The sequence below is a fragment of the Pollicipes pollicipes genome, unplaced genomic scaffold (genome assembly GCF_011947565.3).
Source record: "Pollicipes pollicipes isolate AB1234 unplaced genomic scaffold, Ppol_2.1 Scaffold_1600;HRSCAF=1878_pilon_pilon_pilon, whole genome shotgun sequence".
Classification (NCBI taxonomy): Eukaryota; Metazoa; Arthropoda; class Thecostraca; order Pollicipedomorpha; family Pollicipedidae; genus Pollicipes; species Pollicipes pollicipes.
Window position 1 is genome coordinate 21,902,459 of NW_023595962.1, and position 26,710 is coordinate 21,929,168.

The 26,710-nt window shown below is 53.7% G+C and overlaps 1 protein-coding gene and 1 non-coding gene across 2 annotated transcripts; both read left to right on the plus strand.

The window, feature by feature from the left end:
- The first annotated feature begins 6 nt into the window (after window positions 1–6).
- On the plus strand, window positions 7–16,400 carry LOC119114581 (H/ACA ribonucleoprotein complex non-core subunit NAF1). Its single transcript, XM_037238674.1, has 10 exons — window positions 7–109; window positions 1,583–2,052; window positions 2,146–2,204; window positions 2,953–3,116; window positions 4,364–4,462; window positions 6,460–6,608; window positions 9,192–9,289; window positions 14,149–14,263; window positions 15,448–15,611; window positions 16,102–16,400. The coding sequence occupies exons 1-10, from the start codon at window positions 34–36 to the stop codon at window positions 16,334–16,336; spliced, it is 1,629 nt and encodes a 542-aa protein (XP_037094569.1). The 5' UTR covers window positions 7–33; the 3' UTR covers window positions 16,337–16,400.
- Window positions 10,336–10,408, plus strand: TRNAM-CAU (transfer RNA methionine (anticodon CAU)). The gene has a single exon. It is a non-coding gene; the product is annotated as a tRNA-Met (tRNA).
- Window positions 16,401–26,710: the final 10,310 nt, after the last annotated feature.

The following is a 26,710-nucleotide window of genomic DNA, read 5'->3' on the forward strand; positions in this document are numbered from 1 at the left end:
AGCGGCAGTTCAGCTGCCGGCCACGGCGGTCAGATGGCGCTGGTCGAGTACAGCTCCAGCGATGAATCCAACGAGGAGGAGGAGGAGGAGCAGCAGCCGATGCCGCCAGGTGAGGGGAGGGGTGTTGAGCGTCGGGTTTCGCGCCCAGTCAGCACAATGTTATATCATGCCATGCCATTTCACAAAATTGCTTTAGTGTTCAATAGAGGATGTGGGGAGGACACAATTGGTCAATGAGGTTGTGGCAGTTGTTGGAATCACCATGTCTCCAAAAACTCAGGATTTTGTAACTTTTCAGGTTCAAGGGGATAATCGACATTTCAAGGTAATGAGGCAACCGCCCAGATACGATTCAAATATGCTCATTGTAATTTTTTGGTGTGCTTTTGAGCCCTAAACGACTGCTTTAGATGACACAATTCACAACTTGGTAAAATACCCCTCACTACGTGATCTTTTTCATTGCGTCATAGAACCGTTTATGGCGTCCAGAAGGGCTGCAGAACTGGCCGTGCGCAATTGCTGCCCCAGCGGACAGGCTGACTCACTTACAATACTGCAACTTTTCGAGAGGTGTCCTGGTAATGTGTGCCTGTTCCCAGGACACAAAGGTCGTTTGCATGTCTTCTGGCCCTTTTGTGGTGTATTTGCATCTTAAGCTGTGATTTTATGTACACTTGCATTCACGTGCTCATTTATATGCTATTCTTAAGGTATTTAATTTGGGGGTGTTCGCCGACGTATCCTATTTCCGTAATAATTAGCACCACTGTCCAACTTCCTGTATAATGTAGCGTGAAACATGGTTTGTTTTTTAGACCTGCGCTTAATGCGTAGCGTTGTTTGAGAGCCAATTGAAGGCCTTTGGTTCCAGAGATCGTGCTTGCGTACATCAGACACGACTAACGCAAAGATCATATTTTCATTGACCTTCAACGTCGTATGGCCAACATGATGGCAGCATTTGAGTGAAGTTTCTATGGCGTGCGTTTCTAGTGACGCTTCTTGCACTTTTTGTGCAAGGAATGCCATTAAATATATTGTTATCTTCTCCTTGTGGCGTGTTTCATGCGTGCCTGGGTGACCGAATTAGTCTGCACGACTTCGCGGGCGCCTAGTTCAGAACAGGCTCATCCTTAGAAGGGCAGGGCTGTTAACTGCACCGAACGATCTTCAAAATGGCTCTCTCAGTTTAAAACCCAATACAGTTGTGGAACGCATCCCTTAAATTCGCGCTGCCAATAGCATTTCCACGCCAATATTTGTCAGCACTCTCCACGCAGGTCAGACTGTTCATTCCACCGATAGGACTATCCACTGAGGTCCATGCGTTCCCGTGAGAACATCGGTGGCCAGCTGACTTCCCACGCCGCGCGGCCGCCTCCCACGCCTCGGAAGTGGATTGTTGCCTGCCCTGAATGGTTGCGCTGGGATCCGCCTTCGAGCGCGTGGGTTCTTGGTGCGGTGCAGGTCAGCGGTGCAGTCAGCTGTGCAGTCATCGAACGCATGTCTTGGCGCGGTCGCCTATCTGATAATGGCCGTGCCTTCACTGACCAGTGCTCTCCTCTGGGACCTGTTGCAGCAGTAGCGGCGGGCCGACCCGCGACGAATCTGGCCCACCCGGTGTCCACTGTGGGTCCGGTGTCCGCTGTGGATCCAGCGTCCCCTGCGGATCCGTTGTCCGCTGTGGACCCGGTATCCGCTGCGGATCCGATGCAGCAGCGGAGAGACAGCCCGGTTTCCGTGGCCATGGTGGACATTACTTCCGGCGCAGAGAACCGCATGGACCTTACCGCCGATGGGGTGGACCAGATGGACTTTGCTAGCGGTGGAGGCGATCACGTGGAAGTCGTCTCCGGCACAGCGCACGGCACTGCCGGTAAAGTGGACCTCGTGGACCTCACATCCAGTGCAGTGGACAACACGCTCAGTGGAACAGATCCCGTGGAGCTCATCTCCCCCGCGACGGACGGCGCCGGCGCGGTGGAGCCCGCGGCGGCCGCCGGCACGCCCCAGGACGTGGAGACGAGCGCCGGGGTGGTGGTGCTCCCGGCCGGACGGGCGCGGGCTCGGCGGAGGGGCGCCGGCGCCGCGGTGGACCGCCGCGGACGCTGACGGCCGCGCTGTCCGTGGCGCCGCTGACAGGTGAGGACGGTGTGGGACAGGGGGACAGGCATCATAGAGGGTGCAGGCAAGGGAACGCGGTGCGGGAGGAGGTGAGACAGAGGGACCGGGGAGGTAGGGAGGGCACTTGGGAGGTGGGAAAGTGTTTAGGTTATGTGGGAACAGGTGCAGACAAATTGGGGTGCGGGAGAGGTGGCAACGGCCACAAGCGGGGTGGAAAGGGCTGTAAGCGAGGTGGAAGGGGCTGAAAAAGGGGTGAAAAGGCTGCAAGTGAGGTGGAAAGGTTTGCAAGCGAGGTGGAAGGAGCTGCGAGCGAGGTGGAAGAGATACAGGGGCTGTGGAGAGAGAGGTGTAGATGCGTGGTAGTGGGCGAGCAGGGGGGTACCGGTAACAAGACGTGCCTTTGGAAACGAATAGGTTTTCAGGGGGTGGAAGTGGCCGACAGTATAGGGTGAAATAAACGACAATCGACGAACTTGCAATGTCTTCAGATAAGCGTTATTGGCTGGTTGATGCATAAACTCTGTGAATTTATTTATATCCGATGCTCGTCGGCTTGTCCTGATCTAATGCTATGTCGGCGAACAGTGTGATCGGTGCAAGTTAATGCGCCACTTCTATCAACTTCCGCCAGGGATGTATGTGTCAATCCACTCGCTGCAGCAACTGCCATTAGACCGCATGCGGGTCGTGGAGACAGGGGTGGAGGCACGGTATGGGCGCTCACACGTTCCCGGCTCAGTGTTCAGACGTGATCCTCTGCTGCCGTCCCGACTCTGCCATCGCTGGGCGGGAAGCGCCCCGACAACAACCGCCCGTGGCCGGCAGCTCGGAGGACTCCGAGTCCGACTCGGACTCGAGCTCCGACTCCGACTCGAGCTCCGACTCGGACGGCCAGGAGGTCGCTGAGAAGGAGGAGGAGGAGGAGGAGGAGGGAGGCGAGAAGGACAAGGCTCGGCGTGTCTTCGGGCCCATGACCAAAGGAGAACTATGTGAGTGCTCAGGCCTAAGCTTCTCAGCAACTCTGTCCTCGGGACGAGTGCTGAGCAACCCTGCCGTAGGTCCATGGCTGCTCAGCAACTCTGCCCCCGGGCCAGGGTGGCTTAGCAAGTTCCCTGGGGTGAAGGTGCTCATTGGCAGGACAGCGGCGGCTGCAGCAGACACGCCGCTGTTCAAGTGATCTTACTGGCTGATTTCGGTTCACGGACAGGATTCAGTCTGTCCGCGAACAGCGCAGATAGGCTTCATTCGGTGGTGGGCCAGTGAAGTTTGTTGTCGGTGGCCGGCAGGAGAGAAGTAGAAGCTTTACCTGTTGTGGTAGTATCCAAATGGGCAGTGTATGAGCTCTATGTTGTTTATGTCCATTTTATTTTATGGCCGATATAAAAGGTGGACGCCGTTGTCCCATGTTTGCATCCATGATAGAATCAGACTGTTCTTTTATGTGAATACCTGCTACAAACATAATTTGGTACATGCTCCAATATACAGAAGACTAGGAGGTTTTCTGGGCAGGCCCAATCCCCTAAAACGTTGGTGTGTACTTTTGAGTACAGTAGGTGTGTACTTTGTACCCTTCTGTTTCTCCACCCTGCAAATTTAACACGCGGCATCATGCTCCTGATTATTTAGCGTTACCGACCTACACCCCGTCATCGCCCAAACACTGTGCCGCACCCTCCCCTCCCGCCCTGCCCCGTCCTGATCTGCCCCTCCCGCCCCCCTCCCGCCTTGTTCATTCCGCCCCTTCCGCCCCGCCCCGCCTTGCCCCTTCCGCCCCGCCCCGCCTTGCCCCTTCCACCCTACCCCACCTTGCCCCTTCCTCTCCGCCCCGCCCCTTCCGCCCCGTCTCGCCTCGCCTCGCCTTGTCTTGTCTTGTCTTGTCTTGTCTTGTCTTGTCTTGTCTTGTCTTGTCTTGCCCTGCCCTGCCCTGCCCTGCCCTGCCCTGCCCTGCCCTGCCCTGCCCTGCCCTGCCCTGCCCTGCCCTGCCCTGCCCTACCCTCCCTGCCCTGCCTTGCCTTGCCTTGCCTTGCCTTGCCTTGCCTTGCCTTGACTTGGCTTGGCTTGCCTTGTCTTGCCTTGCCTTGCCTTGCCTTGCCTTGCCTTGCCTTGCCTTGCCTTGTCTTGTCTTGTCTTGTCTTGTCTTGTCTTGTCTTGCCTTGCCTTGTCTTACCTCGTCTCGTCTCGTCTCACCCCGCCCGCCCTGGCCACGCTGTGACGTCGTTCTCTGACGTCGCAGGCCTGCTGGACTTACCGGCCATCGAGCACCTGCGCATCTCGCTGCCGGAGGAGCAGTGCACGCGCGTGGGCACCGTGGCCAGCGTCGTCGAGTGTCTCGGTGAGAGTCGGCTTGGCCGGCCCGCGGGCGGCGGTGGGCGAACGTCGTGCCGCGGCTGGTGGGCCGCTTTCCACGCGAGGTTTCGCGTGGGTGCGCTGTGATCCATGCGTAGCGTTCAATTGGTGGGTTGTTGTTGCTTGGTGGCCTTGGTTTGATGAGCTGTTGTTCCTGCGTAGTGCTCATTTGGTGGGTTGTTGCTCCTGGGAAGTGTTCAGTTGATGGGCTGTTGTTCCTGCATGGTGTTTAGTCGGTGGGTTGTTTTTGCTTGGTGGTCTTGGTTTGGTGGGCTGTTGTTCCTGCGTGGCGCTCAGTTGGTGGGTTGTTCCTATGTGATGTTGTTCCTATGCGTTGGTGACCTGATAATCGGCGGTGGTCCTGGTCTGATGAATCCTTATCCCCCCCCCCCCCATATGCTTTCAGTGGTAGGCTGTGCCGTCTTGCACTTATGGTACAAAACCAAGCCCTTGCGGTGTGCCGCTTATCCTGTGTTGTTTTTGGCGTCACTGAGTTGTATTGAGCTCAGTTGTGTTGCTTGTCTGTGTGGTTTTGTCGTCTGTGAGTTGTGCGTGATCTCCACACGGCAAGTTTCTATCTTCTGCCACGTGTTCGGCGTCATTTCCATTACCGTTGTCATAGAGCCTGACGGAAGGAACTACCCCGATAGTGTCCCTCACCTGTGAGCTTCACTAGCCTAGCTCTCGCCGGGGCTAAAGCATGGGTTCATTGGTGATCGCAGTAATCGCTTGCGTCAAGAATGACGCAATCGATTGAAACGATATGTCGCAATCGACCATCTTGCAGTACTGTTGTCTTCGCTGCGAACGTCACGCGCAGGGCGCCTTCTGTGACTTATTCCGAGCCTCTGGCATAATCAATTTGATGTTCATCTCTGCGGAAAAAGATTAAGTAGGGGTTTGTCGCGACCATATGCTGTCTGGACGGGATGCGCCGAGTCCGCTCACGGGGCGATACCGGCCTGGAGTCGACCTCTCTGAACGGGAAACGGTCTGCAATTCAGATAGCTTTTTCTCTCTGATGTAAAGTGTGTTGAGGTTACCTGATCTTTCGTTGCACTTCACTTGGACGCTCTCCCTGATTATGCCACCGAGTCTATAAAACTGCACGCGGGTTTTGGCTGCTACAGAGTGCGATGAATCTGAAGATGTGGGCAGAATAGCCGTCGCTGTGTTTGAACCAGTGCTGTGTTCGGCCCGACTGAATGTAGCCTAAAGCCCAGGGGCATTGGCCCCGCTGGTAGCGATGCAGTTTGTCTTCCTATTTTGTCATTGATTGTTTTATTTGGACACCTGCATGGATGGACTTTTCACTGATGTTGCTGCGCCTTCACTGGCTGAGGAATTACAGACTGTCACTTGGTTTGGCTAGATCGGCCAGGGTGATGGGCGGGAGGAAGGTTGAACCGGTCGCACACAAGGCTCAGGGAACGACGTCTGCAGTTTACTGGTGTTATGACCTCAGATCTGCCTGTTTCGCCATGACATTTGGTCTCGTGTCCTCTTCACTAGCAGCACCTCTCCACTTCACCAGTGCGGTGGTCCGACTGTGTCCCCACCAGCGGTCCGACTGTGTCCCCACCAGCGGTCCGACTGTATCCCCACTAGCGGTCCGACTGTGCCCACCAGTGGTCCGACTGTGTCCCCACCAGTGGTCCGACTGTGTCCCCACCAGCGGTCCGACTGCATCCCCACCAGTGGTCCGACTGTGTCCCCACCAGTGGTCCGACTGTGTCGCCACCAGTGGTCCGACTGTATCCCCTACCAGTGGTCTGACTGTATTCCCACCACGACAGGTTTTATTGTATTCCCACCACCGGAAGTTTGACTGTTTTCCCACCACCAGAGGTTTGACTGTATTCCCACCACCAGAGGTTTGACTAGGTTGACAGAGGTTCCCACCACCAGTGATCTGTATATCTGCACCAATAGTCTGGCTGTATCCCCTGTCACCAGCGGTCTGACTGTATCTCCTGTCACCAGTGGTGGTACAGTCGACTCCCGGCTCGCCGCCGCTCGACATCGACTCGGTGCTGTTCCTCGAGAGCGGCCGCCGCCCTCTCGGCCGCGTCTATGACGTCATGGGGCCGGTCCACCACGCCGCCTACTGCGTGCGCTTCAACAGCCCAGAGGTAGCTGCACTCACGGAGCCCGCGTGCCACCGGCGCGCGGGTTCTCGTAGACCGGGACTCGTGACGTCAAATGACACGTCTCGCTCGCGCGCGCTCGTGTTTGCAGCGTAGCAGGAGGCGGAAGTTGGGAGGTGAGCTCGGTCGAGCGTGGTTGGCAGATAACACGAAGGCGCCTGAGGTATGGGATGCCACCCAGACTCGCCGTGTGTTTACGAGAAGAGTCTGGACCTTGCCTGATACTAATGAGCTTTTGGCTGCACCAAGGCCAGTCGTGCCCACCGTAACCTCTCCGGTGTCGATGAAATCTCGCGCGTAGGGTCACATATGTCCCATACGACATCCAAGTGACATTTACTTCTCGAGGTCATATGGGCCACAACATATGACGTCGAATATTGAGGCTTATCTAGAAAGATGAGCCAGAAATTAATTGGGACGATCCGGTGCTGCCGCGATAAATAATTATGACCACTCCCGGTCTTTTCGTGATCACGTGATCTTGTGACCTTTGTTACATTTGTAACATCCTTGACCTTTTAAAGAATTCCATCCTGAAAATTTTGTTTTTTTCTCTGAAAGATGGCCGGGACTGTGGGTTCTGACATACAGTTTTCTTTGCACCTCTGGCCCTGCTGTGTGTCACCGACGTGAACGATGAGGTCATGTTGTGGCCTTTTAACTGCCGTTGGTGTGTGTGGCATACAACGTAGCCGATAAGGACGCCCTTTGAAACAACCAGTAGGTGGGAGGTCCCGAAGGTCACGCGTCAGTCATGGACGTGAGAATGGACAGTAATTACAGGTGGAACATGACATCTAGTGTACATGTCTATCATTTTAACGTCACGCTTTAGCATACAATGATGACGCGAGACCGGGCGATGTTGATGACATGCATGTACGGCCCGCTACACAAGTTCGCCACCGTGACCAGTGAGCCTTGCAATGCCCTCTGCTGTGTTGCTGTATGTTACATGATGACATTTTGAGGCCTCCGGTGAACTGGGTAAACAATGGGTTGAAGGGATAATGGATGAGTAGCCACCATGGGTAGCGGGTGGGAATTACCCCATCCCCATGGGTGGCGGGTATGACCCCAGCCGCATGGATGGCGGGTGGATTAGGTAACGGGAATCTTCCCCGTCAGGGCCTCTTATGTCAATGTCGTATTTTGCTGTCGCCTGTAAAACGTGTCAATGCCATGATTCATGGGCATCTGCTCTTGCAGCACATACATCTTGCAGTTATTTTCTGGTATAACTTTCCAGACGTCTCTGAAAATTCCATGGCCTAAATCCCGTGCCATTACTTGCCAAAAAAACTAACAATCGCAGCGGTGTAATTTATGACAGATGTGTACGAGTTCCGAGTTTCTTCAGAATTCTCCTCTTCTCCGAGGAGTGGTGCTATTATTACCGCCCTACCTATGTGAACAGTTTAAGGTCTACCTGGGGGATTTTTCCAAGGATAGGCCGTTTTTGTGCCTTTTTGGTAAAGCATTGCTAGCCCCCGGTGAAATGGCAGACTAGACGCCTGCAAGGAAGTGGAGAGTGACTTGTGCAATATCCAGTGAAAATGCGTGGTACACTCCTGCCAGTAACAGGTCGTGTTTGCTCTCCTGTATTCAAATTCAACTTCCCAACATTCTTATTTGAATCCACAGACATTTCCTTCTACCAGTCATTGACGACAGCTTAGTTCTTCCCCGAAGGGGCGTGATTGGCTGGGTGAACGGTGTTTCTCTCGCTCGCCGTATAAGCTTGCCATCGTAATGGTGCTACTTGTGGGGGCTGTATTGCGAACGGGCACCTGGTGGCCCGTCCTTTCAAGGGTGGAAGTCCCTGCCGCGAGCGCAGGCGTGAGCGCGTGCGTTGTGACAGGAAGCTGCTGGAGCTGATGAGACCAGGGTCATTTGACAGGCACAGAGGACAGTCTCACCGTGGCTCTGGTGCCTGCGATCGCGGTGCCTGCCCCACAGATCCATGTCAGCGAATGTGGCTTGTCCTGATGATGTTCCGCAGCTTTAGCGCGCGCCGACTGCGAGTAGTCCTGATCTACTGTTTGTTGGCGTGGTCATGGTATATCGTTAACCTGACGTGAGCCTCGTGCCGTGAGGGGGGGGGGGGCAGGTTTAGGTCACCTGCACCAAAGCCCCGCATGCAAAAGTGGCCTTGTTTTTATGTCACTCCACATAGAGGCATAGCGCCTTTCAGTGGCGCCGTCTAGAATCGTTGGAGGAAGTCCTCACTGTACGGAAATGACCCGATCTTGCTCAAAATTCGCTTTAAGTTCTGTTGTCGTTGGCATCCGAAATGTAATGCAATAGGTAAGTTGCCTCCCCCTCCCCCAAGAAAAAACCAACAGCAACAAAAAAAGGCGTTTGACGTTGCCATTTTTGGCACCAGAAAGGTTCCAAAGACCATAGCCTTATCGTAGGACTATCAGCAGCTTCTGAGAATGAGCTGCACGTCTGCGGGAGCTTCGAAGAGAGCCACCGGCCCCGAGGCTGCCGACGCTGATGACGCCCACCCGATGATGCCGCTGAGATGGCCGTGCCTGAGACCGCTCTCGTTCTGCCCTCCAGGAGATCCGCGAGTTCGGGATAGAGGCGGGCGCGGACGTGTTCTACGCACCCGGCTCGGACGAGTACAGCCATTACGTGTTCGTGGAGGCGCTGCGCAAGTAAGTGAGGAGCGTTTTTTGGAGGTAGGTGGAATTACTCTTGACCCGTTTGCTTCTGCCATGGAGCCGCAACTGTGCTGTTGCGGACTACAGGCGCCGGGAGAAGCCAGATCGGTACAACTGTGCCAGGGACAACTGTGCTACTTGGTCAGGGACAACGGTGCAACTGGGCCAGGACAGGGACGGCTGGGACATGGCTGGACCTGATTGATTGCGGAAAACTGACGGGGTAGGAGGAAGGATGGAACAGAACAAATATGTTCATGGCATGACCAGAACGGACCAGACTAAGCCAAGCCAGTCCAGGATTGTCAGGCCTGACCTGACCAAACCAGACCGAACTGGACTAGACCGGAGTGAGCCCGAGTAGATCTGACCGACCTGACCTGACCTGACCTGACCTGACCTGACCTGACCTGACCTGACCAGACCAGACCAGACCAGACCAGACCAGACCGAACTGGACTAGACCGGAGTGAGCCCGAGTAGATCTGACCTGACCTGACCTGACCTGACCTGACCTGACCTGACCTGACCTGACCAGACCTGTCCAGACCAGACCAGACCAGACCAGACCAGACCAGACCAGACCAGATCGGACCAGAGCTGGAATGGAGACAGAGGCAACCAAAACTGCACAGAAAAAGACGAGCCGAGGTGGGGCGCTGTGTGCGGTCCCATCCTGTCACGTCCTGTCAAGCCTTGGGTGGCGCTGTCATTAATCCGTTTCTACTAGCACAGCACAGCACAGCACAGCACAGCACAGCACAGCACAGCACAGCACAGCACAGCACAGCACAGCACAGCACAGCACAGCACACCACACCACACCACACCACACCACACCACACCACACAACACAGCAGTCATGTAAAGGCATATTCTTATCATTCGTTCTGTCTTCAGTAAATGATATTCCAAGGGCTTGTAGGTTAACTGAACGCATGTTCATATCTGCAATCGAATTTTACGCTCATGTTTGTTCCTGGTTGGCGCGGAACAACTAGTTTCTGGGCCTTTTTACTTGTCGGCCCGATTTGTCGGCTGCCTCGGTAGCGCAGTAGGCAGCGCGTCAGTCTCATAATCTGAAGGCCGTGAGTTCGATCCTCACCCGGGGCACAATTTTCAAAATTTGAGGGTGCGCCGAACTTCCATTTAAAGAAACGATGTTGCTGTAACCATTACCCTGTTTACATGGGCAGCTGTGATTCGAATTAAGCCGGGACCCGTCCTCGATCCGAACTATCCGGCCCATGTATACACTCACGCGCCGTTCCGCTGATTCGAATCGTGCGCCGGAGGAAATCCCTTCCCGTGAGAGGATCATCCGTTCAGGAAGGGATTTCGTCCGAATTATCGGCCGTCAGCTGTCTAAACAAAAAAAAAGAAAAATGCCTGGCGCACGCAGTGCTGTTCATAGCCATTTCAGCTTTGTGCGGTGTTACCGCTTTTCCACGGGTTTTTAGCTATTGCTCGAGACGGTTCAAGTCCAAGATGGTAAGGGAAAAGGGAAGGAAGGTGAAGTTGACATCATGCTGCTAAAACTACTCTTATTATTGAGGGCCTTGAGTGGCTAGCAGCACAGAAATGCTCACGTAATTTAGCCTTGCTAGGCGCTTGATCTATGCAGACAGCACGCGTCGACGGTGTTTGGTGCTATCTTTCCACCTAAAGGTTAGATTAGTTTACATCTGGGGCAGGCTCCATGCTTCCAAAAGCCAGATGGAGGTAATATGGTTATTTTATATAGCTTTGACTTGTTCTCATTTTAATTTTTGGATTGCTCAAAATTCTTGCAGAGAATGCATCCAAGTTTCGTTCATTAAGTTAATACCTTAAGTCCCCAGGAGTGTTTTTGCAGATGTTCCTTAAATTAGGATGCTGGTTGCTTGTCAGTTTAATTTGTGTGAGAAAGGTAGCTTAAAAATTGCTGCATGATATGACGGATGAACAAATATAGATCATTGCACTCAGCTCGGAATGTGAACTTTTTTAATGGTAGGACTGAAATCGCCCAATGATGGGGTCAAAGCAGCAAGAAAGCAAATGTGAACACTGGATGAAAATAGTTGTCATCATTACTCTGCTAAATCCAAGTTTGTGTGTTCCATGTGCAGGAAAACAGTGCATAAACTAACACCTAACACGACGGCACATGCTGCATAGAGAACACGTCTGTGTTGCATATCATCACCTGTTTTTGTGCTGGTGATTAAATATGTCACCTTGGTGCTTTTTTGTGATGGGTGTCTGCAGGCCACGAGGTAGGTAATTCAACTGTTCAACAATTCTTGCAGGGAGTACCAATAGTTTCTTTCATTAGGTGAATACATAAATGCCCCAGGATTGATTTTGCAGACATTCCTCCTGTGACTTGAACATTTGGTTGACCACCTATTGGCAGGAGGGATGTGCTGGATATTGGTGACTGGCTTGTCAAGGAAATATGAAGTTACGTCACACTGGTAGACCAACTGGCAAGGAAGCGGGGGCTGGAATATTTGTTTTTGATGCAATTAGGCTGTTTGTTGCTTGTCAGTTTAATGTGTGTGAGATAGGTAACTCAATAATTCCTGCATGATGCAAAGGATCAACAAATATAGGCAATAGATCATTGCAGTCAGTGCAGAATGTGGACTATTTTTAATGATGGGACCAAAATTGCCCAGTGATGGTTCCAAAATGTCAAGAAAGCAAATGTGAGCACTGGATGAAATTAGCTGTCATCAGTACTCTGTCAAATCCAGGTTTGTGCATTTCATGTGGAAGAAAACAGTGCATTAACTAAGTAAACCTAACCTAATGCCACATGATGTGCAGAGAACATCTGCAGTGCACATCATTACCTGTTTTTGTACTGGTGAGTAAATATGTTGCCTTGGTGCTTTTTTGTGACACATATCTTTGCAAACCATGAGGTGGATAATTGAGCTGTTGCTATAATTAATCATTTGTTATGAATTTTGAGCCCAGATTGCTTTTGTCATGACAGCTCTGGGGCTGGTTCACGTTATGATCTTTGGACTGTGCGAACACGGCTGTTTGTGCCACCTAGCCATCAGTCCATATCAGCCAATGCTGTTGACTGCAAGGATATCAAAGCAGTATTTCAACCCTAGTATGTCAAGAAAGCAAATAGCTGCATTCTGACTTGCCAGTCCATGCCAAGTCTAAATGGCAATGCTGCCCTCAGGTACTGATGATGCATTGGATGGGGAAAGACAACATAGTTACACAATTTTTGCCACTAACTATGTAGCATTCATGAGTCATTTCCGTAGCTTAGCTCACTGTTGCAGGCTGCTCATAAATGCATTGGTGCGGGATTAGGTAATGTGTTTCTTGGGCTGCGCAAAGTAGATGACATGATGCTGGGTGGCATACTGATGAGTGTGGTAAGTTTGTGAGTGTCATTGGCCAATACAAGAAAATACTGATTTCGTGCTAGCCAGTTTCCTGCTAGTAAAAATTTATATATAACACTGCTTATGTGACAGATTTGGCAGTGCTGACTGCGCAACTCCTGTGTTTCAAGTGCTATGGCTTGTGCTGTAGCTACAAAGCCTATGAGTCCCGCACAGATCATTTTTCCAACGAAGTCCATCTTCCTCCTCGCCCTCAAAGCTGTCTCGCGCCCACCATGGCTCGTGACATTCGCCATCCATACGCAGAGTACCGGCTTTTTTCTTCTTGTTTTGTTCAGTTCGCCTCAAAAGCGCAGTTTTCGCCCATAACCCGTTCCTTGGTTCGAACTAAGCGGGATCGAACTATCGACCGTTAATCCGACGTAAAGCCGGTTTCGCCCATGTAAACGCCCCTCGCCGAGAGGGTTAACGTCGCATGATCCGTTCCGATCTTAATTCGAATTATCCTCGGCTGCCCATGTAAACCGGGTACATGAGTGTTGAGTCGAAACGTCTGACTTCCTCTTGGCATTCCTCGGGTTGTTGATACATGCCACTTGCGCTGCTAGGGGCAGCGCGTCAGTCTCAGTCTGAAGGCCGTAAGTTCGATCCTCACCCGGGGCATCGTTTTCAAAATGCGTGGTTGCGGTTGGACTTAATTTAAATTACCTGCCACGCCCGCCACGAGCACTGCCGTGGAATGTGTGATTCGCTCTTTTTATGAAGGAGGCGGTGTATATATACCACTTCTCCTATTGTTTCGATAAAGGCATGTGGCGGAAGTATGAACCCAAATGTATCCATTATCCTTGTTTTTCTCGGAGGAATAAGGCTATTACTACGGTCTTATCTATATGACCTGTGCTCCTCGCTAATGCAATGAACAACTTACGTGATTATGTCTCAGTGATGTGATGACATCGCTTAACCCCAGTCTCATCTACGTGGCATATGTTCCCTGCTAATCCAATGGACGAATTACGTAATTATGTCTCAGTGATGTGATGACGTCGTTTAGCCCCAGTCGCCTGCTTAGGGGTGCAGCGTTACAATCCAACACGATACTGCTAAGCGTGGACAAATGAATAAGCTCATCCATAAAATGTACCAATGACATATTTCGCCCGGATTTTACCCTCTCTCCGCTCAAACTTGGGCATGGCAGTAACCTCAAATGATCAAGACTTACACCGCTTCTCTTTGTATACCGATGCGTGGTATTTTTATCAGCATATCACCTCAAAATGTCGGAAAACCGCGAGAAATTCCCGATGCGCAAATGGTTCGGCATTCGCGGTGCTTGAGCTCAGTCTGTACGGGGTCTTCACACACTGGCGGCGTTTTTGTCGGGACCCGGACGCGTGTGGCCCGGCGCCGCTCGCCGACAGCCGTCTGTCGAGCGTGATCCAGGCCGACCTTTGTGTGACCTCCGGCGACCCGGCGCGCTCTGCGCAGGTTGCGGGGCTCGGACGCCAGCTGGTGGGACTGCAATGAGCCGCCGGAGAACTGCCGCGACTTCTCCGACGACGAGGAGGAGCGGGCGCACCGGCGCCAGGCCAGGAAGCGGCCGGTGAGCGTGCACGTGACGGCGATACCCGCCGGGACCGATGGGACCGATGGGGCCGCTTGGACCGATGGAGCCGATGGGACCGATGGCGCCGCTAGGACTGCTGGGACAGCTGGGACCCGGATACTTTGGTGGACTCGCAGATTTGTGATCTGTGCGTGTTTTAGGTACCGAGTGGAAGATGACGGGTGGGTCAGTGAAATTACCCGCGGTACGTTGTAATGTGACGCTTTGCTGCTGGGCGCAGAGGCACGACAAGAGCCCCTCCCCCCCCCCCCCCTCTGCTGAACACTCACTTCCAGTAAATCCTTGGATTTCCAGTAACTCCTTAGCGTGACTTGGAAAGAGTGGATGCGATCTCATTCGTCCTGACTTATACTCGGTGATTCGGTGACTCGGCACACGGCCTCGGTACTGAGTGAGATGTTCTGCTCCCACCTGGCACAGCGCAGAGCTATGACCGCGGCAAGCAGGAGTCTGGCTGTCCGCCTCCTCCCCCTCCCCCGTCGGGGCTGTTCGTGCCCGGTACTGCCGTGCCGGCCTGGCTAGTCGCGTGTCCGTGGCATTTGAATCACCGGTTAAGCAGTTCGCTCATCTATCTATTCAGTCAGTCGGGAGGCAGGCGGGGTTTGCTCTCCGCCTGCGGATGTGGATGCTTGAACGTCGTTCCAAGTTGAGTTATCGGGCGTTGAGCTCCCAGGACTGTCACGCGTGGCTGTCAAAAAAGAAGAAAAAACTGTGACGTAAAACTCACGTGCGCGTTTTTAGCTGGGCGCCTCTAAAAGTGTTTGTGTCGTTCAGCTGTGAAGTTCACCTCTTGACGCCTGAAGCGCTGGGCGCCTCTGAAGGCGAAGATGATGTGTCCCCCAACACATGCGCCGCAGTGACAGTATACACGGCCATATCACGTGTATCATGTTGTGCGAATGAAGTAGTTATTTTCAGACAGTCTCAGTACAGGTATTTATTGATCGATGGATATGCTCTTGGGCTCTCCAGGAACAGCTGATTTTGTAGAGTGCACGTCAGTTTCATAATCCACTCAGGCATTAGTGGCGGCGAAAAGTTCGGTGTGCAGCTGTCGCTGCCGCCAGCATGAGGGCAGACTGACCCGCCTCGATGGCTCAGCTGGCTAGTGCGCCGCAGGCACCCTAACCAACTGAAAAGCCTCGATCGTATGACATCAGTTGCAGGGAGGTGCGCCCCCGGCCGCGGCGGCGTCATCGTCGGAGGGTGGGCCGCCCCGACCCGCGCGGGGTCGAGGTCGCGGTCGGGGTCAGCCGCAGCCGCGCCCGCCCTGGATGCCGGCACCGCCCCGTAACCCTTTCTACGGTCACCGGCCTCCATCCAGGTGCGTGAAGGCATCCTCCTGTTTTTTTTTTGTCGGTGTTGAGGTCAGTGCGTGTTCTCGTGGCCCTTTGGTGTTGATATTCGTGTTGGTCAGCGCTCTTTTGTTCGTGGGCCATGTCTGGCGTGGTCAAGGGTGCTGAAGCGTGCGCATTGAAGAATCGTACAGTTCATGGATGTAGTGATGCTTTCCCACGGATTAAATTCAAGCGAGCTCTAAGCTAGTTCATCTGCGTCTAGCGTCTGGATTTTGGAATGTCCCGCTGTATCGTTTCTCCGTAAGTGACGTATTTTCGTGACAAACTCATAGAGGTATGCACCACTTAATTGTCTTTTGTGAATGGACGCCGTAAACAATAGTTCTTATTCAATGTTTCCGTTTTATTGGGCTGATCGCAGTGCATTTCACACCTCCCCGTCCAGCATGGCGTCGGTTGGTGAGCATTTTGATCCGCCAGACGCCACATTTAACCGCGAATTGTGCCGCCCTCCAGCGGCGGCCCGCCACAGTCGTGGTGTGCGACGCCGCCACCCACCTGGCCGCCACCAGCTTTCCACACCGCGCCGCCGCCGCCGCCCGCGGCGTTCAACGTGCCTCCGCCGGGCCCTTTCGGTCAACCGCCGCCATCTTTCTCGCGGCCGCCGCCGCCGATCGGCGTGCCACCTACCGGCGGCCCCAGGCAACAGCCGCCGCCGCCCTGGGCACAGCCCGGCTTCTGGGGCCGGTGACGTCACGCCACCACTATTGTGCTGGCGGAGGAACTGAATACATGGCAAGGACAAACGCGTCGAAGGATTGTGTGTGACGGATCTCGTGTGATGTTTTCCATTGTGGCATTGTGTGATTTTCCACTGTAGCGAATGTAGATGGAAATGGATGCCGAATCAAGGTTTTGGGAGCTATCACATCTGGCACATAGTACGTTGTATGTAACGTCCAGTCACTGTGGTCGGTGTATAGACGCACGCGATGTCTATTGCGCATCGGGTATGGAACGTCTCAGCGGGCCGAGGTGGAGCTCCACCCCAGCAGCGGACCGGGGCAATGAAGCTCCATCCCAGCAGCGGACCGGGGTGATGAGGCTCCACCCCAGCAGCGAGCCGGGGTGATGAAGCTCCACCTCAGCAGCGGGCCGGGTGATGAAGCACCACCCCAGCAGCGGACCGGGGTGGAACTCCACCCCACCCACACCCGCTCAGGTAGTACAGGCACATTACATGTCAGCATGATGGCGTTAGTTAGCACTAGTTCTTCTCTGATGTACTCGCTTTGCGTTGATCACTCTTTTCCTTGTCGTACCCTCCCCGATCACATCCTCGTCTCACATCACGTCCACGGGATGGGATCACATCGGCTCCTCTGGTTTGCTGATTTTTATGCTTTGATGTTTTAAGGTCACGGCATCTTCATGTTGACCATATGACATTACTCGGCTCAAACTAAAGAAATCATCGTCACATAAAGATGACCTGCTATGCCAAGTGTCAAGTAATTATAAGATATGAAGGTAATAAACTCGGCGTGCGGCAGTATGGTTTGTACCGGAAATCTCGTTTTTCATCGCAAGTGTGCATTGAGAATTAACAACTCTAATGATTGCGTTTTAACTGTTGCAACTTCATTGTTACGGCCTTAACCTAAATAGGCTATTACACAGCTGTACGTTTTTTTTTTAGCTGAGATAGCCTGTTTCAAGGTCACCCCATACAGTAAACAGCCATGTCCTTTTAAAGAGTTGAAATATTTTTGTTTCTAAGTTTGACTCACGTGACCTTACCGTACCTATTTCGCGCCGCCCATTTTGATGTCTTCTTTAAATGTGTGACATCACAGGAACACCGAGCAAATACCCCCGCCTCATTCGTCGCATTGCCTTCACGGTTGAGACAAATGCGGCCATTGGAATATCCGTGTTTGGAGGGGTCTAGCACCGAGTGGCGATAGAGCTTAACTTTAGAAGCTAGTCGGCTGATTGTCTTGACTGAGCTGCCGAATGCATGTCCCGATCACTCGATCGACCATCGAAGCTGAGGATCCGCCCGGCGCCGACGCGGCCGCCGCCTGGCCTGGCGCGGCCGACGGCCCGGCATCGATCGCCGATACCGACCAACTGGTGGCTCCCGGGCCCGTCAGGCACTGGTGCAGCTCGTCCGGGTTATCCCGCGCCCGCACTACGTCTACCGACCAGCTACTGCACACTCAGCACGGTGTAGCCTGGCCGACCTCACTGTTTGCGCCGTGCCGTGTCGCGACGTCGCCGTCCTTCAACTGCACAAAGTCGGTCAGCATACGGCACGAGGCGCACGTCTTGGCCGAGAGCGAGGCCGCCTCCACCAGCGACACCGCGCTCCGAATCAGCCCGTCCTGGCCCGACCGGCACCAGTGGCACTGATGCGCGGGGGTTCTCGCCGGATCCGATTGCTCCACTGCTGTCAGCGGGATCAGGCCGGCGGCCGGCAGGCGACAGCGGCGGGCAGCCGGGCCGCCGCCACGGCTTGGTCGGCTGCTCGCCATACTTGATGCCGCTTGATGCCCCACTGCAGCGGCCCGGCAGCGATACCTCAAAATGCATCACCGCAGTCGCCGCCGCCGCCAGCCTCCTTCGCTGTTCATTATCTGGAACAAGAGTAGAATGCCGCGCCATGAAACGGGGAAGCCCACTGTGGGCGCGACGTATGGTGCACAACCCGTTCGCTGATGCACAGAAGTATGCAAAGGATCATTTTAGGGGCGTGTTTGTCGATGGCCAATGTTGCAGAAGTTGCCTCACTCAGGCGACGCCAACTTGTTACGGCCCGAACGGGACGGCAGACCGTAACAAGGCAGGCCTGTCGTCAGCGCTCACGAACAGTACACCACGCTTGACAAGCCAAGAGGTCACCCAATATGCAGCAACTCACTGCCGGCTTAAGGTGCACTTATTCACTACAAGTAGGCTTTGATGTGTGCGTGAGGGACTTGTCTAAATGTCTAAAAGCTTGAGGGAAAATGTTGGCGGCAAAACAGGATCTCCATCCACCTTACCTGCCCGTTTTAGAACGAATATTACTCTTTGCACATTTGTTGTAATTCATCGCGCAAAAGGACACCCTGAGAGCCAGTATTCGGTAGTTCCACACACCATCTATTAGGTGCTCTGCAATGTAACCGATATTGTGGTTGAACATGCGAGCGGTTTTGTTCGTTAGTAAGTGACTGCGCAAGTTCAGGCTATTTAACCCCGTGGTGATTTGAAAATGTGCGTGATGGCAGTGCTTATTTGAATGGGACATTTTTTCGGACGTTTCGGCACGTCCGATAAATGAAACGAACGGCTTGTCGATGATGTAATCTTGGTAAACTTGATTGGGTAAACGTTGCTAAATCAGGCATCAGCGTTCACCTCGTGGTCATTTTTCACAACAGAACTGATCGATGCATTGTCTAGGCGCGTTGCTACATAGCACATCATGGACAAAGGTGATCCAGGTTTGGAACTGGAGCTAATAGTAACGGTCGCATTTTGGCCCACTTCATGCAACACATTTTTGGCGCGGAGAAAGTGTCGCTTTGCGTATAAGCCAGAGGGTGTCTGAAGTCAGAAGGAGAACAGTTATGGCTGGATGAGCGTGTGTATGCTAGTAATGGCCATAATTTTATGGCTAATACTGAAGTCTACTAAGTGACATATAATTCACGTTAAATACTTCATCATGCACGAGTTCGTCACATGGAATACTGAGTACAACGAAAACGCGTCAGATAATTGAAGCCGGGCTTCCGGGTGTAAGCCGGCCTTTCCTGGGAAATTTTCTTGCGAGGATGGGGTTTTCAAACTTAGATTGCGGGCCACGCAATTATTGAGAACCTCAAAATCTCTAAAGCGCACCATCTAAACTCAGTAATTTCTATCGGAGTAGGGGCAGCGCTATAGCTAAGGATATGTAATGAGACGGCGAGTCTCCATACGACAGAAAGAGACAGTGACAGTGAGTATGCGGTAAAACCATCAATATCTGTGTTGGCCATGTAGATGCAACTTCAAATAGTTCGGCGTGTAGCATATTACCGGAATAAAAAAGCAAGCGACTGATCGTACTACTTTGCTCGCGCACATTCAGGCGAAAAAGCTACACTTGTGTTGGGGGGCGTTATTATCTCCCACGGCATAGGACGCACTGTGCCTTGACCGCCAAGATAAGACCGCGACCACGGACCGCCGCTACAAACGCGCGCTGGATCGTCCCAAGTTTCTAAAATCAGCCAATAGGAGACCTGATATCAACAATAAACCAATGAAATCAAGCCTGACAGCGGGCTCTTTGAAAATTCAGCCAATGAGACTACAGCAGAGCGTCGACGATCCGTAGCAGGACGGCCATTGGTCAACAGCCTCGGGGAGGGTAACAGCCTAGTTAACGCGCTGCGGATCTCGGGCTCGTCCCGCTGCTGCTCCAGCGTTGTCGTGTGTGCACTGTCGCCATGTAGCAGTCACTGCAGCATTGTCAGATGTGTGCGACGGCTGCAGCAGTGGCGTCGGAGAGCCGGCGGTGGGACGGGATGGAGGTGTGCGGTGCTCGGTGATGTGCGGTCATCACAGCTCCGGCTTGTCCGCCACGCTTCCCGTGCCCGTGCGACCGACGGGCGGCCCGCAGGCCAGCACAGGCGACAGCAGTCCATTGCCTGCAGACGGGCCGGTGACACGAGCGTCCAGACCAAGCACTGGCCAGCCACAGGCTCACCCGCCATCCAGGGGTGGCACAGTGCTGCTGGCGGCCGACTGGGGTGCAGTCAGACCTTGCCAGCAAGCCGCCTGTCAGCAACTAACTGCCGCACAGCTCCGGCTGCACCGACACGCTGCTCAGCACTCCTCTCCCCAGCTAGCTGCAGCACGTGCCGACACAGCACGGCCGTACCGCGCGAGCTGGCGGCAGCACGTGCAGGCAAGTGGCGTCACCGGGCGTCGGCAGAGGGGGACGAGCGTCGGTGAGGGGGGGGGGGGGGTGGCACGTGGCCGTGGCGTGTCGGACGGTGGCGGCGTACCTGACCGAGTCGGGTCGCCGTACTCTGGCCTGTGTGATACTTATGGCTGCCTCGCACGAACACCGGTCACCGCAGCACTGGATCGTGCCTCTGTCTTCTTACCGTAGCAACCCAGGCGCCACATGAACAAGTGACCGCCGGACGTGCAGTGTAACAATGGAAGGTAACACGGTCAACCAGGCGATGCAACGGTACATGATGTTACCAACAACGATCCAACATCTTGAGGGTCAGAGGGCGGTGGGTCAAAATAGCGGGCTCAAAAATACCTGTCATTGGTGGAATGTTTCACACAACCAGTGCCGGTTGAAATGTCCCCGACAAGGATACGGTGCAATGCACTTTTAATGTACATTCAGTGCTTAGCAAGCAGACTCGGAGCTTAGCCGTCGGACCAGACTTTGCGCGACAATTCCAGCCTCCGATGAGTGACCCGGTGCGCATAATCAACTATTTCATTTGCAGAGCGACGAACGCTCAGTTCGCTCCATCCGTCGACACGGAGGAGAGCGGGCGCGACATCCACCTTCCACGTACTTCGAGTGTGACGTCACGGTCCGGGGGCAGCTGGCGCACCAGGCTGTCTACCAGGGACCTGGTCCGGTCGAGGTCAGACCACCATCACCGCAGTACCGTCAGTGACGAACAGCCGAGCACCAGCCTGCATCATGGCACAGGTGACACCCAAGACACGGCGGAACAAAGGGCTCACTACCTACGTGCTCCGTGGTACGTCACGCGCCCCATCAACTGTTCGCCAGCGTCAGCAGACGTTGGCCTGCGAGGCTTCCGCCGCCGTAAAGCGGGCGCCGCCCTCTGCAGCCGGCTCTAACTGGATTGATGACGCAGTGGGGAGCCCAGTGTGACGTCAGAGCCTGTCCGAGCAAGAAGTGCAACAGGACAAAAGCCAAATGTCAAAAAGGCGAAGAGTCAAAAAGTCAAAAGGACAAAAAGCCAAATGGCAAAAGCCAAAAATGTACAAGTTAAATGGGTAAAAAGGTCAAAGGGGATAAACGTCACATGAATTCAAGTCAACAGGCAAAAAGTCGAAGGACAAACAATCCAAATGAGTGGCAAAAGTCCAATGCTTGAAGATAAAAGGTAAAAGTCCAATGTAGCAAGTCAAAAGATTAGAGAAAAATATAAAGTGTCAGCGGTGAAAGCTAAAAGGACTAAAGACTACGGCAATAATACGCTTCCGACTCATCTCCCACTCCTTTGTAGCATCCCCCACTTGTTTGTAAAAAAGAGAAAGAAGAGCATAAGGAAATCAAATCAAAAGGAAAGAGGTGCCTGGTAGCCATGAGGCAAACAAGCGAAAAATCCTCGTCCAATGCGCGGGACATCTCTAGTTCACATCCAGGGAACTCCATGAGTTCTACACGGTCACGAGGGAACTCCACGAGTTCTATACGGTCACGAGGCCTGTGCGTCTCATTTACGTTCAGGCTGGGCGTCCTTTCTGTCAGCATGATCCCCTGCATGCCTGCTGGGACCCTTTCGTTGTAAGTGTAGTCAGTGACGGCGCAACAGGGAGGGAGAAGGAGGCAGTTATCCAACTACGTAACTGAGCTAGTAGGTCCAAATTCGTATTTCTGACCCTTTCTGCATCAATTCGTAAATTTGACAGAGGCTTTTACACCAGATATATCTACTTACACAGTCGATTGAAAACCAAGTAGCTCATCCCATTCCAATTTCTGTCCATAACATTATCAAAACCTTAGCACTATCGGACGGCTTGATATAGTCAGCGGAACGCTTTTAATAGAAACTGTTGTTTTTCGCGACACAAACCTGTCCAGTCACAAAAGTGGCTGCATACAAACAACAAAGTCCGTTTACAAATTTTAGTGGGTACCTTATGTCTGACATTGTTTTTTTTTTCATTGGTCTCGGCAAATCAACAAAAGGGAGTTAGAGCTCCATAGGTTACCTATGCATTTCCAGAATCCAACATAACCGAGAAACGTGACATACATAGGCATGGTACTTTTCTGAGAAGATAGAATAGGGAAGGGTAAGAACGTTACTGTGCGCGTTCCCTTGTCTTTTTCCCGCCAGACTCGAGAGACCCATTAGATAGCCTCGCCCAGCAGGACTCTCTGCGAGGACACTCCATTTTGTCCGGAGTGTCCGCAACCGCCTGACAAGCTGTGGCACCGCTCGTCGGAGGAGTGTTCTGTCATGGGCATGGTTTGCTGTAGTTGAAGAGATCTAAGGCAGAGAAGCTAAAAGACATCACATCGCGAAAAAGCATCGTGAGTTAAAACAGTTACCCAGGGGTGAATTTTCCTATTCCGTAGCTACAAGACATCACATTGCGAAAAAAACAACGTGGGTTAAGACACCTTCCTAGGGGTGAGGTCTTCAATTCAGCTGGGGAGAAGTTTCAGCCCCCCCCCCCCCCTCCCCATTTGGGCTTCAGTCCCCCAAGCATAGGGAAGGAAGTGGGCCACATCTGGGGAGACGCATTTTTGTTGGTATATTTTGGGGAAGGTTGGGTCATCTTTCACTGTTCAGCCCCTCCCCCCCCCCCCAATAAATTTGGGACACTACGTCCCTGCACTTCCATCACGCGAGGGGGCCCTTTTTCTATCTAATGCTGGAAACCGGCCTATGCCCCTTTTGCGGAGTTACAGAGCCGATAAATGGCTTATTCCAACTGGCTGAGCTGGGCGGGTTCTTCATCCGCCCCCCCCCCCCCCCCCCACCTTAGCCCTCCCTGTGAACGCCTGACCAGAGGCCTTCGGTGTGCTTTGAAGCCATGTTAAATCCAGGGAACTGATTTTGATAGCTTGTTCTGCCGTTGTTTTTTACGCGTTGTCTCTTATGACTTTGTGATTTGAGTTTGAATTTTGGCTTTTATCATTTTTGACTTGCACACATTTGATTTTTACCTGTTTTGCTTTTTGCCTTTTTTGAGTTTTTGGCTGCTTGACTCCTTGTATTTGACCTTTATCCTTTGGAATTTTTGCCAATTGTTGTTTTGTCCTTTTGACTTCTTGTCTGTTTGCTTTGTTGGCATTTGACTTTGATCCTGTTTGACTTTTTGCTATTTGATTTGGTGTCCTTTGATTTTTTGTTTTCGACTTTTTGTCCCGTAACCAGCCGTAACGCCCCGGAGACCTGGCGCTTGCACTACGTGACGGCCCTGGGAGCGGAACACACAAATGCTGCCTCGTGGCGAGCTCAGCTCTAGAGGAGCAGACCCCGCGGTGGCCGGTATGGGCCGGGATAAGGTCACACCTACGAGGGGGTGGGGACGCGGAGGGGACAGGGCGAGCACACCGCAGGCGAGGGCACAGCCTGGTTCATTAAGGCTGCAGTTCACCGGCCGTTCAACACCGGCCCGTCTTTGGTCAGGCTTAGACTACTGATCGAGGTCACATATCAGCTGCCTCGACTGGGCTCGGGTGGGCACACACGGCTGGGCCTCTGAAACACGCCGAGAGCTAAACAATAACAAGCGACCTCCTAGGGTGTCCAGGCTACGTGAAACGTCGCCAGTTCGAATGTTCCTTGTCTAATCGCCTTCGTCACGTCCTCCACCGGTGAGCTCATCGTGGACACCATCTGTTGAACAAGACCGGCACTCGTGCAGGCCCAGGATCCTCAGCCTGGGCCCGTGTAGTCGGTCCAATGTGGCGTCCGTTATACTCCACAGACAGGACAGGTTCAGCCCACACAGCTGCCTGAGCCGGGACAGCTTCAGCCCACACAGCTGCCTAAGTCGGGACAGCCTCAGCCCACACAGCTGCCTGAGCCGGGACAGCTTCAGCCCACACAGCTGCCTGAGCCGGGACAGCTTCAGCCCACACAGCTGCCTAAGTCGGGACAGCTTCAGCCCACACAGCTGCCTGAGCCGGGACAGCTTCAGCCCACACAGCTGCCTGAGCCGGGACAGCTTCAGCCCACACAGCTGCCTGAGTCGGGACAGCTTCAGCTCACACAGCTGCCTAAGTCGGGACAGCTTCAGCCCACACAGCTGCCTGAGTCGGGACAGCTTCAGCTCACACAGCTGCCTAAGCCGGGACAGCTTTAGCCCACACAGCGGCCTAAGTCGGGACAGCTTCAGCCCACACAGCTGCCTGAGTCGGGACAGCTTTAGCCCGCACAGCTGCCTAAGCCGGGACAGCTTCAGCCCACACAGCTGCCTAAGCCGGGACAGCTTCAGCCCACACAGCTGCCTAAGCCGGGACAGCTTCAGCCCGCACAGCTGCCTAAGCCGGGACAGCTTCAGCCCACACAGCTGCCTAAGCCGGGACAGCTTCAGCCCACACAGCTGCCTGAGCCGGGACAGCTTCAGCCCACACAGCTGCCTAAGCCGGGACAGCTTCAGCCCACACAGCTGCCTAAGCCGGGACAGGTTCAGCCCACACAGCTGCCTGAGTCGGGACAGCTTCAGCTCACACAGCTGCCTAAGCCGGGACAGCTTCAGCCCACACAGCTGCCTGAGCCGGGGCAGCTTCAGCCCACACAGCTGCCTGAGCCGGGGCAGACAGCTCAGGCTGATAACCGTCACCTCGTTACACCCTGAAACATGCAAGAAGCCGGACCGGGTCCAGCGCATCAGCACTGTCACGTGATCGTCAGATGACGTCCGACCATTAACAGCAGCTGAACCGCTGGTGCTGTAAACGACACTGCCTATCGCAGCTGCATGACGGAGCCACGGTATGCGGGGTCGAGAGCGCGTCCCATTGATATGGAACACTGACTTTACTCTGTTAATTCAACTGCACTATCACTGTGTTGCATTGCATTGCATTACACATATTGACATTGCGGAGCGATCTGGACGAGGTGGAACGTAAAGCCCGCCATCTCAACACATCACGGGTACGCGTCGCAGCTTCGCAATGTGCTCTCGCTTGGCAGCATGGCACTGTTGACACATTCATCCTGCTGGCTTAGGGAAGTGTGACGGTGTCTACAAAATAGAGCGTGTTAAGATTTGCCCATGATCACCCGGCATTACCTACGTTCGGTATCACTGTGAGCATTGAGCCACCTTCTCCGTGTTCCCACACCACTGCTGTGTAGCATGTTGGCAAAATAGACGATTTGTTTAATAAATGTCGGACATTGCAAGCATAACGTGTGTGATATTCGACAGATGTTGAAAGTCTGAGACCTCAGCTGGCATCAGCCTGATCCAGCAATGTCAGCCTCCGGGTGCATGATTGCACGCGCAGTGGTTATCATCATTTCAAGTCCTGAGTCCCGACCCACGCTTACAAACGAACTTGAGCTGTAAAATCTCGGCCGTGCTTATCGTGGATCCCCATGTACTGCGATCAGTTACGATATACGAACCACATTATTAACAGAATATACCGTTTCAGGTGCATGATCCTAGTGAAGATTTAAACTGCGTGATGTGGAATACGCTCACTGATTATGTTGAGTGTGTGCGGGCCTGCCAGCAAGACGGGCAGCTGCTCTGGTGTGCGTTAGTGACTCTGCGGGAGCAATGCACGTCCAGGTACCGGAGGGGAGGGCAGCCGGCGGCAGGCAGAGCTCCAACGCCGGCTCGCGGTAGACCCTTCAGGCAGCGTGACGGTCTCCAGCCTGGGACGCCGGGTGCACAGTCTCTCCAGAGATTGTGGGCCCGCACCGAAGTGGAACAAGTTCACTTCCACCAGGCGTCCCAGAAGCCGGGCTGGAACGACACACGAGTTTCAGTTTCAGACGGCGCTGCATCCCGCAGCCCTCGCCCTCGCTCCCAGACTCCGTCCGATAACACCACGGCCAAGGCATGCGCTATTGAACGATAACGCTTTAGCGTTATCTGCTGTGTTTACACTGCCAAAACACACAAGGCACTCACAGGCGACGCTAACGGACAACGGCGGTGGCGGTGGCCAGCTATGTTGGGTGCTAAGCCGTCGCAGAGACTGCATGCGGCGAAGTAATTTCTCTAGGCGCTCATCGTTGACGTCAAACATGTCGGCCCAGGTAAGCTGCATGTGGTGGCGGCGCCCCAGGCTGTCGTCCACTGCCTGGCGCCAGCGACGCGACACTGCCGGCACCGACAGAGCACACTGTACAGCGGACCGCAGCGGCGCAGACGACGT

Bases quoted from the DNA above. Each gene is read 5' to 3' on its own strand.
- LOC119114581 (XM_037238674.1), top strand. From the start codon at position 34: ATGGCGCTGGTCGAGTACAGCTCCAGCGATGAATCCAACGAGGAGGAG. The intron at 3,117-4,363 runs GTGAGTGCTCAG...CTGACGTCGCAG, and splicing joins CATGACCAAAGGAGAACTAT to GCCTGCTGGACTTACCGGCC. The intron at 6,609-9,191 runs GTAGCTGCACTC...TCTGCCCTCCAG, and splicing joins TGCGCTTCAACAGCCCAGAG to GAGATCCGCGAGTTCGGGAT.